Here is a 17,254-nt window from a genome sequence, read left to right as displayed (position 1 = left end):
AAAAATGGTTTTATTTTAATATTTTATTTTAAGGAGTTGTCTGAGTTCAATAAAAATGAGGGCAGCCCCTGTGAATCTGCTAAGATAACAAAAGCTACAAGGTACTTGCCCCTTTCTCCTCTACTTCTAGCACTGCGCCCCGGTCCTCCCATCTGCGGACATCGTCTTCCTGGGTGCAGCGGTGTCATTCCATACACACGGGTCAACGTGCAGCCAATCACTGGCCTGAGTAGTATACGGGATGTCACCACTGCAGCAGAGAGGACCGGAGCAGAGGAGAAACGGGGCGAGGATCAATACTTCGGCTATTCCTCCAGGGGCTGCCTGAGTCTTTATTAAACTCTGACAATCGCTTCAAAAAATTATATGTATTTAAAAACTTTATTTAGCAGATTTTTTTTTTTTTTTCTTTTTCTTTTTCTTTTTTCTTCTTCTTTAAAGGGATTCTGTCAGCTAAACATATGCTGATGTTCAGGGCCTCATCACGATTCCTAATGTGGGCTTATAAATGTCATCTGTGGGCTTATTTAGCTAAAAAACAGCTTTTACTGACCTGTCAGTCAAACAACTAAGGTGCCCAAGGGGATGTGAAGCGATGCCAGGTGCCGTTCGTGCCCAGCGCCGCCTTTCCGGACTTCTGCGCCGCCTCCTAATCCTCTGTGCCGCCTCTCGCTCCCCCTCCTTCTGCTGTAAGATCTCGCGCTTGCGTACAGGCCTCTGCCTGATGCGCCCGTGCGGACTTCTCCATTTGGCTTCTTCCAGCGAAGTGCGCATGCGCCGGCACTTCGCTCAACCGCCTGTATGCGCGAGATCTTACAGCAGGAGGAGGGGGGAGGGAGGGAGAGCGAGAGGCGGCACAGAGGATTAGGAGGCGGCGCTGGGCACGAACGGCGGCGGGTGCGGAGGGCACCTGGCATCGCTTCACATCCCCTTGGGCACCTTATTTGTTTGACTGACAGGTCAGTAAAAGCTGTTTTTTAGCTAAATAAACCCACAGATGACATTTATAAGCACACATTAGGAATCGTGATGAGGCCCTGAACATCAGCATATGTTTAGCTGACAGGGTTGAAAACTGGTGACAGAATCCCTTTAAGTTCCCTTAGGGCAGGGATGCTCAATCCTCCAGCTGTTGCAAAACTACAACTCCCAGCATGCCATAATAGCTGTAGGTTGTCAAGGTACACTGGGAGTAGTAGTTTTGCAACAGCTGGAAGGCTGCAGATTGGGCATCCATGCCTTAGGGGACTTGAACCTCCAATTGCTTGAACCATTCACAGCAATACTGCTCTATACCTGTGAATAGGATTTCTACAGACATTATATTACATTCTGCCAGAGATGGAGTGCTGGGAGCCAGTTAAATGCTGGGAGTTTTAGTTCTCTCCTCTTATTAGCACTCCCTGTAATATCCTCTGCATATACTGGTTATGCACCCTCCCTACATTGTCTTCTAACATCCCATCATAAGAGCCTGGCCATGCTGGGACTTGTAGTCCTCTCCCCTTATAGTCCCTGCAATGTCCTCTGACATAATAGCCTGGCCATGCTGGGACTTGTAGTTCTGCCCTGCTATACTCCCTGCAATGTCCTCTGACATCTCATAGAGCCTGGACATGTTGGGACATTTAGTTCTATCCTCTTATGAGATGTCAGAGGACAAGAGCCTGGCCATGCTGGGGCTTGTAGTTCTGTCCTGTTACACAGAGCCCCATCTTAGGCTGCCTTCACATTTATTATAGCCTGATGGGCTTTACATGTTGGGCAGACGCTTGAACATCCCAAAATGGTATATGAATGTCTGTCTCCTGGCATTCATTCAGGTGTTCACTTTGGACCTAACGTCTGGTGATATATGGGGGTACGGCTACACTGGTCATGGGATCGCCATGCCCACCGCAAGGAATCCAGCAGTGTCGGATTTCTCGTGATGGGAGTGACGATCCCATCCATTTCTATGGGATCACTGCTACTAGTGTTGCCGTGTAGCCGTGTAGCCATACCCTTAGGCCTCATGCACACAGCCGTTCCATGCATTGGGGACCGCAATTTGCGGGCAACATCCGTGCGACGGCCGAGACCTATTCAACTTGAATAGTTCCGTAATACGTCCGCACCGTAAAAAAAAATATATAACGTGTTCTATTTTATTTATTTTTTGCGGTGCGGACAAACGCCACAGAAGCCCTCCGTAGTGCTTTCGTGGGGTTCCGATCCGTGCTTCCGTTCCGCACCGCTGACCCCTTCAAGTGAATGGGTCCGCATCTGTGATGCGGGGTGCACACGGCCAGTGCCCATGTATTGCGGACCCGCCGTATGCGGGCTGCAATGCGGCCGGGCAACGGCCGTGTGCATGAGGCCTTAGCTGGACACAGTGGCATGGTAACCTACTCTACCCTTGCTGCAGTTGTGTTTGGGGGAAGGGGGCCTCCAAATTGCGCACTCCACCACTGCTGTATTTAACTGATTCTTTGCTCCATTGATTGGAGTCGGGAAGGAATTCGTTCCCCTAAGATGAGGAAAAATTGGATTTTTTGTACTCACCGTAAAATCCTTTTCTCGTAGTAGGCATTGGGGGACACAGCACCATGGGTATATGTCCAACTACCACTAGGAGGCACTAGACACAAAAAGTGTTGGCTCCTCCCCGTTGGGCTATACCCTCTCCACAGGCACAAGGCTATTCAGTTTGTACAAAAAGCAGTAGGAGAGAGAAAAAAAGCAAGGAACCAACAACTCCCGTACCGGGAAAGATCAAGAGACCAGCCCGGAAAATCGGAAGTAAAAACATAGGGTGGGATCTGTGTCCCCCAATGCCTACTACGAGAAAAGGATTTTACGGTGAGTACAAAAAATCCAATTTTCTCGTGCATGGCATTGGGGGACACAGCACCATGGGACGTCCCAAAGCAGTCCCCGAGGGTGGGAAAAGAACAGCCATGCCACCGGTTGGGTATACAGGTGCAGGAGAACCATGTGACCCAACAGGAGAAAACACGGAATGGGCAAGAGGTTCCATAACAAGGAAGAAACCTCAAGGAAGAATCAGAGAAGACTGTCAGCACCCCAGGAAAAATGCCTGGAAGAAAATCCCAAATGCAAGAAGGCGGCAAAAGGGAACACCGAGCTCAGCCAAGGGCTGGAGAAAAAATTAGGACAGCACCGCGTGTTGGGACTACCTAACGCTCTAAATTGTCTCAGACCCAAAGAGCGAAAAAACCTGTGGCCAACCCCTGACAGGCCAGGGGAGAAAGGAAACAAGGAATTACTGGAAGCCAAACGAGTGAGTGAAGCCGTAGCAAGGCTCACATGTGAAGGGAGAAGGTCTCCCCTCACCGCAAGGCAGATGATGAAGTTATGCGCCCTATTTAAAAGGCGAAAACCCAAGGCTGCTAGAGGAAACCGCCAACCCTTGGAGAAGGAGGGGGTTGTAGGTAAAAGCCAGGAAAAAAAGAGTAAGACCTGCGTCCCAAAAACAGGAGATGAGGCCCGAGCCTCGGAAAACAAGATATCACTGTGAAGCGTAAGACCAGAGGAAACTCTGGGCATGTGAAGCATTAGGGAAAAAAGGAACCAGATACAGGCCCAGGAAATCTCAGCAGGACACACTGGACTGAAAGACATGGAAGTAGAAGGAGAGTACTCCAACCGCCTAAGGAGGAAAGGTTCTACAACAGGAGGAGGTCCCTCCCGAAGGAGACCATACGGCGGAATTGCAAACCGCTGTGCTAAGCCACTCAATACCAGGTACTTGACGTGGGAGGATGGGAAAAGAGACACGAATCCCAAGAAGACCACAAGGTTATTGGAACCCAAAAAGGGAACAATCAACCCAGGCCCCGATCCCCCCAAAAAAAACAAAAAAAAAAAAAACGATTGCCATGCAGAACCTGAGTGGTCAAATAAACGGGGACCAGGGACTCCAGAAGGAGTACCCGGGATGGGCTCACAAGGAACCAGGAGCTGAACCACCAGAACACAACGCAAGCCAGAATATCCAGGAAAGGAGAGATGAAACTACCATAGGGGAAGGGACCTTGGCCATGGACAACTACCCATTCCAAGAACAGTGACTAGCAAACTGTATACATTGTCCCAGAGAGGACAAGTACAGCAGCTCGGGATGTACCACTAAATTGACAGACATCCATATGCATAAGGAATGCAGAAAGTCGCCATGAAAAAGCCGGGTGAGACTACACAGAAATGTAGAAACCAGCCGCGACCGGCGTACTGAAAACTCCCAGGGGGGAGAAAGTACCTGACAGGTGCAAACGACGGCAAGGTCCAAGGGGACTGCCCCTCTGTCATGTAGTACAACTAAGCAGAGAATATAAGGGAATACCGAGAACACCTGGACCCAGAAGGAACTACGGGACCCTGTCCGATGCCAGAGCAACCAGCTGAAAAATTACCTACCAGGCAGGTGTGTGGCGCTCAGTGGTCCTGTCCCTGACCCGTCAGGGAGGACGTCCAGCGATGAAAAATGCTGATGACCCCAGAAGGATTCCATGTGGCAGAGGACATCCAGCGATGACCGAAAACTGCTGCAGCGGCCGATGCTCACCAGCTACGTGCCCCAACAATGGTAGAAGATCCAGTGGCGATCCCTGTACTCCACCAGGAATAGGCCATTCTGTAATAGGAAACAACGCGAGTACTCCTCTATAACATGGGGTAACGCGAAGCGCAGCAAACCGTAGTACCTTATAGAGATGGCAAGAGCAACCCTAGCACAAAGGCCAACAACCACCTGGCCATGGTGTAGGGAGCATGGTTGTATGTGGACCACCCGCCAGATCAGAACAGATCAGCCATATACTGGAGCTACAATAAGTAGCACTAGACCGACAAGGTGGGGGTTGGGCTGGCCCACCCCTGCCAGATATGGAAACCATGCACATGCAGAACCAGGATGGCCTGTTGTAGACAGTGCCCTGAGAAGTACAAGGAGACCATTGAGCACGACAGAAACGGAGTGGAGATGTATGGAAGAACCAAAAGGGTGAAACCAACATCCGCAGCACAGATTAGAACCTGGGGGCAGAAAGCACCCAGTAATACAGAAACTGTATGGGCCACAGATTGCACCATAGGGCCCAGCACCTTGAGTAATACAACCACACGCCTAAAATATAGGTAAAGTGGCTGCATGTCTAAGGAGAGTGGAAACATAGCCACAGAATCTGGGAATGCTACTGCATTTGGAGGGTACAGGTACTCAACCTGTAAAGTAGAAATATGGCTGCGTAGTGCAGAAAACGACCAGAAAGGTGTAATGGGTACAGCATCTGGAGATGGTAGAGGTACTACCTTTAAGATCGGAGCAATGTGGCCACATGGTGCACCCTAGAACCAGAGAGGTGCAACAGCTACCGCATTAGCAATGGTACCTATATTCCGCCCGGGAAGGGGAAAATAGGGCCGCACGGTACCACAAAGAACAAGACAGGTGCACACTACAATCAGGTAGGTGAAATGGCAACTGAAGGAGGCCCTCTATTTCGCCAGAAAAAAAGGGAAACAGGGCCGCATAGTACACCATAGAGCCAGACAGGTGTAACGGCTGCAGCATCAGAGACGGTGCAGGAACTCTACCTATGAAGGGAGTAAGATGGCCGTTTGGTGCACACTATGATGAGGTAGGTGCAATGACCACAGCAATTGGAGGAGGCCTCAATATCTCGTCCGGCAAGGGAGAGAAAATGCCACATGGTACACCATAAAGCAGACAGGAGCAACAGCTACACCATCAGGAAATGGTGCAGGTACTCTACCTATGAAGGGACCAAGGTGGCAGCTTGGTGCCGACTAGAACCAGACAGAGGCAATTCTACGGCAATTGAAAGTGGCCTCTATATCTCGCCCGTAGGGAGAAATGTTGCCGCATGGAACACAATAGAGCCCGCCAGGGGTATTAGCTACAGCATCGGAGATGGTGTAGGTACTCTACCTATGAAAGGGAGCAAAAAAGTCTGGGAACAGACAGGAGCAATTGCAACGGCAATTGAAGGCGGCCTGTATATCCCGCCCGGAAGGGAAAAATGATGCCGCATGGAACACCATAGAGCCAGCCAGGAGTAATGGCTTCAGCATCAGGAGATGGTGTAGGTACTCTACCTATGAAAGGAGCAAAGTGGCTGGGAACAGACAGGTGCAATTGCCAAGGCAATTGAAGGCGGCCTGTGTATCTCGCCCGGAAGGGAGAAATAGTGCCGCATGGAACACCATAGAGCCAGCCAGGAGTAATGGCTTCAGCATCTGGAGTAGGAGTAGGTACTCTACCTATGAAAAAGAGCAAGGCGGATGGAAACAGCCATATATAATTGCTTTTCCTTACCAACCAACAGGAGGCGCTTGCCAAGAACAGGGACCCCCTGTTATGAGGTAGAGTGGCGAACACCAGCACCAGGATGGGGACCCGGTGGAAACACTCTCAAATGTGTAGAGCATAGCCCCTGGTATAGGGGAACCAGGAAGGCTTGTCAGGTACAGCCTATAGCAGTGGTGCAGGTACCCCCCTGTTAAGGAGAAGGCGTACGTACCAGAGACACCAAGTAGGTGACTCATTATGCTAAATACGGGGACGGCTGCCTTACCTGTGCTGTTGAATACCTGTGCAGTCAGGGGAGCGCCATCCGAAAATCCACTAGAGGGGATACCAACCCTGGGTAGGAGAGGTTCCTCCGTGCACGTTAGTCTTGACCTCACAGAGGCTTCTGTATGGAGGAAGACCACCTGATGCTCTGTTCCGAGGGAATCGGTGCAGAGGTGTCCCCCGAGGCAACGGATGGGGTGACGGGAAAGGATTCGTCACCAGCCTCAGGCCTGTCCTGGGGAGGACCCGAGGATGCCGAGGAGGGGTGGAATCCTGTTGAGACCACCCAAGGTTGTACTGTGAGCTACCCCTTGCCGGACCCGGTATCTGAGCATGCCTCATCTGCAGGGAGGACCCTGGGAGGGCATAGGTGGCCGCAATTGGATAGGTAGCGGTCCAGCAACTCCGCCAGGGATTGGGAGAGTCGGACAAGGTTCCCATGACTTTGACAAAGAGGGAGACCATTCAGAAGGGACCTACACAAAAGGATTTGGTCAGGGGACACAATGGGGTCTGGAAAGAGGTACTGCACACAAGCAGGGACAGGCCGACCGCATGGCAGCCTTCGTAGACAGCGGACGCACGTGAAAAGACGTGGCGATCCGAGGAGAGGCTGGGAGAGGAGACCCTCATAGAGCAGCCAGCAGAGGCTGTCATATCTGGACCCGGATGCCATGTTCCCCAAAGAGGTGCTGCAGCAGCTATAGAGGCTGCAGGAGAAATGAAGCAATTGAGGAGGGGTGGGGGGGAACGACTTGAGTGATCCCTATGTACAGCATTAGCTGCCTTCACACAGTACATAGGACAATGACCTAAAGGGGGTCTGCAGTTCTTTTAAAAATGAGGATCTATCCACTGGATAGATAACCCACGATAGACCAGTAAAGGGTGGAGGAGATAGCCCCTCCCGAGGGCCGGGCGGGGTCAGAAAAAGCCCGGGAAGCAAGGAGGAGGGGCCGGGAAGATCGCGGCCTAGCAGGCCCAAAAGCCGGGGCCTCGATTTATGAGGCGGCCGGGAATGGAGCGAGGGGGGCGGGACGAATCGCGGCCGACCGAGGGGCCTCCGGACCCACAAAACTAGGTGAGGAGGGTGGGGGGGGGGGAGCGACGCCTGGGGGTGGGCGGAACAGGGCAAACAGAGCACCTGGGAGCCGGGAACGGGCCATGGAAGATGAGGCCTAGTCCCTGCAAAAGCCGGGGACTAAAGTAGCGGGGAAGGCCCAGGAGAAGCGACGCCTGGACTGTGTGGCCAGGGAGGAGAGAAAAAACCAACCAAGGGGGAAGAGAAAGGTGGAGGAAGATGGAAGCTTCCCAGGACCCCCAGCTAAGGTGGATCCCACCCCCCTGGCCACAGGAGGGAACCTAACCCTGGGGCAGGGACAGGAGGAATATACTCACTATACTCACCATCTGATGTCTTCGGGCGCCGCAGGGTCACCCCTTCGGCAGACTCAACACGGGAACCGTGGGAATGCCGGCAAGCCACTGCAGATGCAGTCTGTGGGGACTGGGTGACCGGCGATGGTACAGAAGTACGCGCCCGCAGGGGGGGCAACTAAAGTGGAACACGATGGAGCCCCAGCCTGCAGCAGGTATAACGGTGGAGATCACCGAGACCTGCAGAAGAGAGAAAAAAAGAATAAAAAATAAAATAAAAAATAAACAGCAGGACCTGCAAAAAAGCAGGACAGGTCTGCCTCCTACGGACACTAGACAAAAACTGAATAGCCTTGTGCCTGTGGAGAGGGTATAGCCCAACGGGGAGGAGCCAACACTTTTTGTGTCTAGTGCCTCCTAGTGGTAGTTGGACATATACCCATGGTGCTGTGTCCCCCAATGCCATGCACGAGAAATTGGCTTCTACTTTATGATTTTTTTTTCTGCCTTCCTCTGGATCAACTTTGCAGGATAACAGGCTGAACTGGATGGACAAATGTCTTCTTTTTTTTTTTAGCCTATTTTATATTACTATGTAGCGACGCAGCTCTGTGATGAACGCCCTTGTCATGACGAGCTGCCATCTTGACGCCGTGCAAGCGCTTCTCTGCAGCTCCAGAATGTTCCACTGCTTGCCAATGCGGATGTAAATTATAGCTCAAGACTATGACAGCCCCTCTCTGCTGTAGATTCGCGTTTCTGACGCACAAGGGCCAGAGATGTGCCTAATGTATTAAAGAGCACCTGTCAGCAGATTGCACCTATGACACTGGCTGACCTGTTACATGTGCGCTTGGCAGCTGAAGACATCTGTGTTGGTCCCATGTTCATATGTGCCCAAATTGCTGAGAAAAATGATGTTATAATATATGCAAATGAGCCTCTAGGAGCAACAGGGGCGTTGCCGTTACACCTAAAGGTTCTGCTTTCTCTAGAACACCCGTGTCCTTTCCACTTTGACAGGACCAGGTGTGATATTTACACGGCCTGCCCCTGTAAGTCAAAGTGCAGAGGGCACAGCAGTTGCAGAGAGAGCTGAGCCTTTAGGTGTAATGGCAACGCCCCCGTTGCTCCTAGAGGATAATTTGCATATATTAAAACTTCATTTTTCTCAGCAATGCAGGCACATATGAACATGGGACCAACACAGATGTCTTCAGCTGCCAAGTGCACATGTAACAGGTCAGCCAGTTTGATGAGTACAATTCTGCTGACAGATGCCCTTTAAGGGCTCTTTCACAGGAGCCTGTCCCACAGAAATTACGAGAGGGATCGTGCAGTCTGGACTTCAGAAGCACACGGCATTCTCATGATTGATAATGCTGTGTGACCTTTCTGTAACGGAATCATACTGACAGCTTTATGTCTGATTTTCCCCACTGTCTGCAAAAAAATACCAGAAAAATAAAATGATACAAAAAAGAGCAAAGACCAAAGGTGGCCATGAAAAGGCAAGCAGTGACAAATCATGTGGTGTAACGGACTCTTAGGGAGTCATCGCAAACACTCGGAGCATCCAATCAGATCACTTCTTATATTCCTTAACCTGCGTTAGAAAAATGAAAACTAGAATATGATTGGTTAGTTTTGCCTGCGCTCTCACCACCTATACATGAAGTCCACGGTCTCCAGAAACATGGACGCGGCTGGAGAGGTGGAGACATGCCTATAATAACTAACCTACACCTCTAGCAGCGCAATAACCGCACGCACGTAAACGTGATGACGCCATCCGCGCATTGTTCCTATAGACGCCTCCCCTATGCCTAAACTAGACTGACAGACTGTGGTGACGTAGGCGGTTGTCAGGCTGGACAGTCGGTGGCTTCCCCACCCTGGAGACCGAGATGGCTGCGGCAATAGCCATGACGTCGCTGCCTCCGCAGCTTCCACCTCAGGAGGATGAAGAGCAGCGGGATGGCGCCTTAGAAGATGGAGAGGCCGAGGTGTTCTTGTCGGAGAGTCACTGCTCGGAGTTGGCATGGCGACAGAACGAGCAGAGAAAGCAGGGCCTGTTCTGTGACATGACTCTGGTGTTCGGGGCCGGAGGACGCGAGTTCCCCGCTCATCGCTCCGTGCTGGCCGCGGCCACCGACTACTTCGCTCCGCTGCTGTCCGGGCAGTTTGAGGAGTCTCGCTCGGGCCGGGTGGACATGAAATGGAGCTCGGAGCCTGGGCCGGACCTGGAGACTGTTGAGGCCGTGATCCAGTACATGTACACGGGGCAGATCCGTGTGTGCACCGGTAATGTGCATGAGGTGCTGGAGCTCTCTGACAGGTGGGGCCGCCGATCTCCCCGGGGGTCTGGCCATAGGGGGCTATAGATCACTGATCTACTACCTGTCACCTGGAGGGTCCTGGCCATAAGGGGCTATAGATCCCTGATCTACCTGTCACCTGGAGGGTCCTGGCCATAGGGGGCTATAGATCACTGATCTACCTGTCACCTGGAGGGTCCTGGCCATAGGGGGCTATAGATCCCTGATCTACCTGTCACCTGGAGGGTCCTGGCCATAGGGGGCTATAGATCCCTGATCTACCTGTCACCTGGAGGGTCCTGGCCATAGGGGGCTATAGATTACTGATCTACCTGTCACCTGGAGGGTCCTGGCCATAGGGGGCTATAGATTACTCATCTTCTACCTATCACCTGGAGGGTCCTGGCCATAGGGGGCTATAGATCACTTATCTTCTACCTATCACCTGGAGGGTCCTGGCCATAGGGGGCTATAGATCACTCATCTTCTACCTGTCACCTGGAGGGTCCTGGCCATAGGGGGCTATAGATTACTCATCTTCTACCTATCACCTGGAGGGTCCTGGCCATAGGGGGCTATAGATCCCTGATCTACCTGTCACCTGGAGGGTCCTGGCCATAGGGGGCTATAGATTACTGATCTACCTGTCACCTGGAGGGTCCTGGCCATAGGGGGCTATCGATTACTCATCTTCTACCTATCACCTGGAGGGTCCTGGCCATAGGGGGCTATAGATCACTTATCTTCTACCTATCACCTGGAGGGTCCTGGCCATAGGGGGCTATAGATCACTGATCTACCTGTCACCTGGAGGGTCCTGGCCATAAGGGGCTATAGATCACTTATCTTCTACCTATCACCTGGAGAGTCTTGGCCATAGGGGGCTATAGATCACAGATCTACTACCTGTCACCTGGAGGGTCCTGGCCATAGGGGGCTATAGATTACTCATCTTCTACCTATCACCTGGAGAGTCTTGGCCATAGGGGGCTATAGATCCCTGATCTACCTGTCACATGGAGGGTCCTGGCCATAGGTAGATCAGGGATCTATAGCCCCCGGTCACCTGGAGGGTCCTGGCCATAGGGGGCTATAGATTACTGATCTACCTGTCACCTGGAGGGTCCTGGCCATAGGGGGCTATAGATTACTCATCTTCTACCTATCACCTGGAGGGTCCTGGCCATAGGGGGCTATAGATCACTCATCTTCTACCTATCACCTGGAGGGTCCTGGCCATAGGGGGCTATAGATCACTCATCTTCTACCTGTCACCTGGAGGGTCCTGGCCATAGGGGGCTATATATCACTGATCTACCTGTCACCTGGAGGGTCCTGGCCATAAGGGGCTATAGATCCCTGATCTACCTGTCACCTGGAGGGTCCTGGCCATAGGGGGCTATAGATTACTCATCTTCTACCTATCACCTGGAGGGTCCTGGCCATAGGGGGCTATAGATCACTCATCTTCTACCTATCACCTGGAGGGTCCTGGCCATAGGGGGCTATAGATCACTCATCTTCTACCTATCACCTGGAGGGTCCTGGCCATAGGGGGCTATAGATCACTCATCTTCTACCTATCACCTGGAGGGTCCTGGCCATAGGGGGCTATAGATCACTCATCTTCTACCTGTCACCTGGAGGGTCCTGGCCATAGGGGGCTATAGATCACTCATCTTCTACCTGTCACCTAGAGGGTCCTGGCCATAGGGGGCTATATATCACTGATCTACCTGTCACCTGGATGGTCCTGGCCATAAGGGGCTATAGATCACTTATCTTCTACCTATCACCTGGAGGGTCCTGGCCATAGGGGGCTATATATCACTGATCTACCTGTCACCTGGAGGGTCCTGGCCATAGGGGGCTATAGATTACTCATCTTCTACCTATCACCTGGAGGGTCCTGGCCATAGGGGGCTATAGATCACTCATCTTCTACCTATCACCTGGAGGGTCCTGGCCATAGGGGGCTATAGATCACTCATCTTCTACCTGTCACCTGGAGGGTCCTGGCCATAGCGGTAGGACCTCCACTGATCTAATAGCTATCCACTATCCTGTGAACTTGTAACCCCCGGCATACCCTTTAGTTCCCCAGCCAGTGGGTGAATTGATTTGGCGGGTGCCAGACTGTGTAGGGACTGGTAACACTCAGATGGACCTTTTGTAAACTGTTAGTAATTAATTCACAACTTCTAGCAGAAATAATAAAGGAATGGCCCTTTGGTCACATCTCTCAGCCGCTCAGGGATTTACCTCACTGCCCTCCAGTTGCTTCTGTCTCGACACGTCAGGAAATGACTGTAAATACCACTCAGCCAATCACTGGCTGCAGCGATGACCTGCCTCACTCAGTGATTGGCTGGGTGGCATTCCCAGCTGTGTCAAGACGTCAGCAGGGAGTGGGGCACAGCGGGGACCCGGGCCCCATCGGACCAGTGAGGTGACTATAAGTTATCTTCTGTATAGTATGTGCAGCCTGTAGGAACCTTTTTTTATATGTGTTTTAGGGCTCTTGCCCACGTCCGTATGCCCTCCGAGATATACGGTCTGTGAGCAGGTCATATGTCCCGGGGGAGCGCACAGCATCATAGATTACATTGATGCTGTGGATGTCGGGCTGCCCGCGGGGCTTTTGTCCCGCCCTCATATGATCATATAAGTGCGGGACAACAGTCCCGCGGGCGGCCTGACGTTCACAACATCAATGTAATCTATGATGCTGTGTACTCCCGTGCGCACGATCAATGCCGCTCACGGACCGTATATCTCGGAGGGCATACTGTCGTGGGCAAGAGGCCTTATGCTGGTATACACATTAATAGAAGCTGCTAATTTCAATGTATGGGGCCTCCTGACCCCCTGCGGCTAAGGATCGGGCTTTTCCATTTCAGCTGCCTGATCCCTATCAGGAAATAGGTTGGTGACAGGTGTCTGGCGGCTGCTTTCTCCCCTCTCCTATTTCACATGCATGCTCGGCCGAACATTCATATCTGTGGGAGGATCGGGAGAGATACAGTAGCTGTTGATGTGTATGCTCAGCTTTATATTGGAGTGGGGGGGAAATTTGTCAAAAATGACTTCAGTAATCAGAGACCTGTATAAATAACAGATACAACTAAAAGGCTCATGAAGTGCCTTTTTTGGGGAGCTGGAATGTCTAGAGGGGTTGATATTCATCCGCAACCAGCATTTCAACTCTCCAATTGACATTTTTTAGTGGCTGCAGTTTAATTTAGAAAGTAAATCCAGACAGAATAATCTTTTCTATCTCATAGGTAGGTGTATATAAGTAGTCATTGACTTGTCAGGATTATAATACACATGGTCATCTGCCAGAAGATCACTACTCTTGTAACTCAAAAATATCTCCTAGATCTTACATTCCTCACCAGGAGTCTGCTAAAATGCTTGTAGATGCCCTCATCATCTCCCACCTAGACTACTGTAACGTCCTCCTATCTAGCACCCTCGCACCCCTCCAATCTGTCCTGCCCAACTAATCCCCCCCCCCCCCACTCTTCTGCCACTCTACTCTGCCAGTCTCTTCACTCCCCATTTCCCAGAGAATCCAGTACAAAACACTAACCATGACATACAAGGCCCTCCATACCTGTCCCCTCCATACATCTGTGACCTGATCTCCCGGTATCTTCTCACATGTAATCTCCAGCCCTCACAAGATCTCTTTCTCTACTCTCCTCTTATCTGCTCTTCCCACAATTTCCTCCAGGATTTCTCCTGTGCATCCCCTGTAGTCTGGAGCTCTTTACCCAAACATATCAGATGCTGAACTACTGTGGAAACGTCAAACCTGAAAACCCACCTCTTCAACCTACAGTAACCCTGCTGCCTTTATACCGCCATATGACCAGCTTCTACCCTCACTCACTGTGCGTTTCCCCCATCACTTGTAGATTGTAAGCCCTCGGGGCAGGGTCCTCTCTCCCTTCTGTTCATACTTATTGTTTTATATTATGTATGCGTACAGTGCCATGGAATGAATGGGGCTTTACTAATAATAAGGCTGAGGTTACACGGGGGTCTTGGCTGCATTACTTGTTGCAGGACTGAAGCAGTGCAACCTCTGAACCGAATGGGATTTCAGCACGACTCGCACGTTACCAGAACACCAGAATCTCAAACCACCCCTGCTAGATTTTTTGTGTGATTCTGGGGTTGTGGCCACAGCAAGCCTGCAAGTTGGGCTGCACAGTGATCATTGGTAACCTTGGTGGCGTTTTGATGTTTTCCAGAGAAATTATGTTCCCTTGTGCAGTCTTGCAGTATTGTTGGCCTATTAAGGCAGTAAACTGTAATGAGCATTGCCAAAGTATGTATCTTTCATACATGTTTGTACTTTAATTAACATTACCTATTTTTAATTCTCAAACGCAGATAGGACTACAGGCCCACCGTGGCTGAACTCACTGCATTATAGTGCACTGTGTTGCTGTGAGTTCCTGCCCAACTGCAGGTTTACTATCCCGTACTCGCTGCATAATTTGAGTACAGGACAATAGACCCATGGTTGGGCTGACACTGACAGCACCATAGATCACTACGATGTAGTGAGTTTGGCTCACGAGTCATGGCATTCCAGGAAATCTGGCCATTGCATGGACTGCATTTCACTGACTGCTCATGGCCATGTGAACGCGGCCTAATATTGTATGTAGCAGAGACCATAACCATTTTTTCCCTTAGTGTAATCTAACATTTTATTTTCTTTTTTTCCTTTTCTTTTTCTTACTTTTAGATTTTTGTTGCTTCGATTGAAGGAGTTCTGCGGAGAGTTCCTGAAGAAAAAGCTCAATCTATCGAACTGTGTGGCCATTCACAGTTTGGCTCATATGTATACACTCAACCAGCTCGCTTTGAAGTCTGCCGACATGATTCGTAGAAATTTCTTCAAGGTGATTGAGGATGATGAATTTTATACCCTTCCATTCCACCTTGTTAGAGACTGGCTCTCTGATCCAGAGATCACAGTAGACTCTGAGGAGATACTCTTTGAGGCAATTCTAAAATGGATTCAGAAAAACGCTGAGGAGAGAGAGAAGTATTTCGAGGAATTGTTTAGGCTTCTTCGACTGTCCCAGATGAAACCCACTTATCTTACGAGACACGTGAAAGCCCATAGGCTAGTTGCAACCAATGAGGCCTGCTTGCAATTGGTTGCTGAGGCCGTCGAGGGCCACGCTTTGCGATCAGAAAACGTGCAAGCTGGAAATCTTCAGTCAATGGCCACCCACATGACCTCTTTGCCACGCTTTGGTCAGAATATGGATGTGATAATGGTGATTGGAGGCGTTTCAGAAGGAGGCGACTACTTAAGTGAATGCGTTGGATATTTTATTCATGAAGATCGATGGGTGAATTTGCCTCACATTCACAATCACCTTGATGGACATGCGGTAATGGCTACAGACAGCTATGTTTACGTGGCAGGCTCCATGGAGCCTGGGTTTGCCAAGACTGTTGAGCGATACAATCCAAGCAGAAATGTTTGGGAGCAAGTGAGCAATTTGATCACTCGAAAACATTCCTTTGGTCTCATGTCTGTGAAGGGCAACTTATATAGCATTGGTGGGCACGGCAACTTTAGCCCTGGCTTCAAAGACGTCACTGTCTATGACCCTGAACAAGATAAGTGGCAGATCTTGGAATCTGCACCCAAGATTTTGCGAGACGTGAAGGCCGTTAGTGTAGAAGACCGTTACGTTTACCTGACTGCCCGCACTCCAGTTGATAGTGATAATGAAGATGGCCTCAGAACAATTAACTGCAGATACGACATTGAAAGTAGTAGGTGGCAGGATATCGAGTCGCTGCCACTTTTGGACAACTACTGTGCATTTCAGATGTCGGTTGCATGCACAAATTTCTATAATACCGCCTCTTGCTGCCCTAAGAGCTACGCTGTCACTGTTGACGAGGCTCAAAGTAAAATTTCTAGGCAGGTCTCAAATGAAATTCTTGAGAGCTTACCTCCAGAAGTCCTGGGCATAGAGGGGGCAGCTATCTGCTACTACAAGGATGATGTTTTTATTATCGGGGGCTGGAAGAACAGTGATGACATAGACAAACAATACAGGAAAGAGGCCTATCGGTATTGTGCTGAACGCAAACGCTGGATGCTGCTCCCGCCCATGCCTCAGCCGCGGTGCCGGGCTACCGCCTGCCATGTGAGAATCCCATTCAGATACCTGCACGGGACACAGAAATACCCCATGCCCCCTAACTTGATGTGGCAGAAAGATCGAATTCGACAAATGCAAGAATTGCATCGGCATACGATGAACTTACGGCGCACTCCACGATCACAGATTGAATGCTAAACTTTTCCAGTATCTTTTTCAGATGCGATTTGCACAAGAGATGCTTTTTTTTTTTTTCTTTTGTTAAATGTTAGACCATGTACTGTAACATAAGCTTCAAAGCTTAAAGTGTTCACATAGTTCATTAGTTTATCATGTGAACACTCTAATTAGCATGTCGCTGTACACATAGGAGAATGTGTATGTTAATGTACACAGGTTCTAGTGTATAAAATCTATTTATCTAGGCTTACCGGCTAGGACAGATGAGCCATGGATAAGAAGACATTCCTAGCAAATCTTGGTCAGATGTCGGGTGGCTAATTTTGGTCAGTGTCTATTGGCAGCTTTACCGTACATCCTGGCTAATGGGGTTTGATAAAAAAAAAAAAAAGGTTGAAAATATATTTGCAAACTAAGGTAACTGCTCATTCATGGCCTGTGGTTTTATAACTCTAAGAGGTTATAACGGCCAAAAACAGGTAAAATGTCATATTTTGGTAGACATATGGACCTTCCAAAGACATTCCGTGTTACGTTGCTGATTTGCATTTCAGTTTACATGCTTCATTTACATTCCTAGATTATTATGCTTTTTTATTATTATTATTATTATTATTATTATTACTTTTCTT

The 17,254-nt window shown here is 50.0% G+C and overlaps 1 protein-coding gene across 1 annotated transcript; it reads left to right on the top strand.

Moving 5' to 3' along the window:
- Window positions 1-9,805: 9,805 nt before the first annotated feature.
- Window positions 9,806-17,013, top strand: KLHL11 (kelch like family member 11). Its single transcript, XM_040435051.1, has 2 exons — window positions 9,806-10,313; window positions 15,059-17,013. Exons 1-2 carry the CDS (start codon window positions 9,883-9,885, stop codon window positions 16,638-16,640), a joined length of 2,013 nt encoding a protein of 670 aa, XP_040290985.1. The 5' UTR covers window positions 9,806-9,882; the 3' UTR covers window positions 16,641-17,013.
- The last annotated feature ends 241 nt before the right edge of the window (window positions 17,014-17,254 follow it).

Source organism: Bufo bufo, chromosome 6, assembly GCF_905171765.1.
Source record: "Bufo bufo chromosome 6, aBufBuf1.1, whole genome shotgun sequence".
NCBI lineage: Eukaryota > Metazoa > Chordata > Amphibia > Anura > Bufonidae > Bufo > Bufo bufo.
The sequence above is the reverse complement of the archived record's forward strand: the minus strand, read 5'-3'. Positions and strand labels throughout refer to the sequence as shown.

Bases quoted from the DNA above. Each gene is read 5' to 3' on its own strand.
- KLHL11 (XM_040435051.1), top strand. From the start codon at position 9,883: ATGGCTGCGGCAATAGCCATGACGTCGCTGCCTCCGCAGCTTCCACCT. The intron at 10,314-15,058 runs GTGGGGCCGCCG...TCTTACTTTTAG, and splicing joins GTGCTGGAGCTCTCTGACAG to ATTTTTGTTGCTTCGATTGA.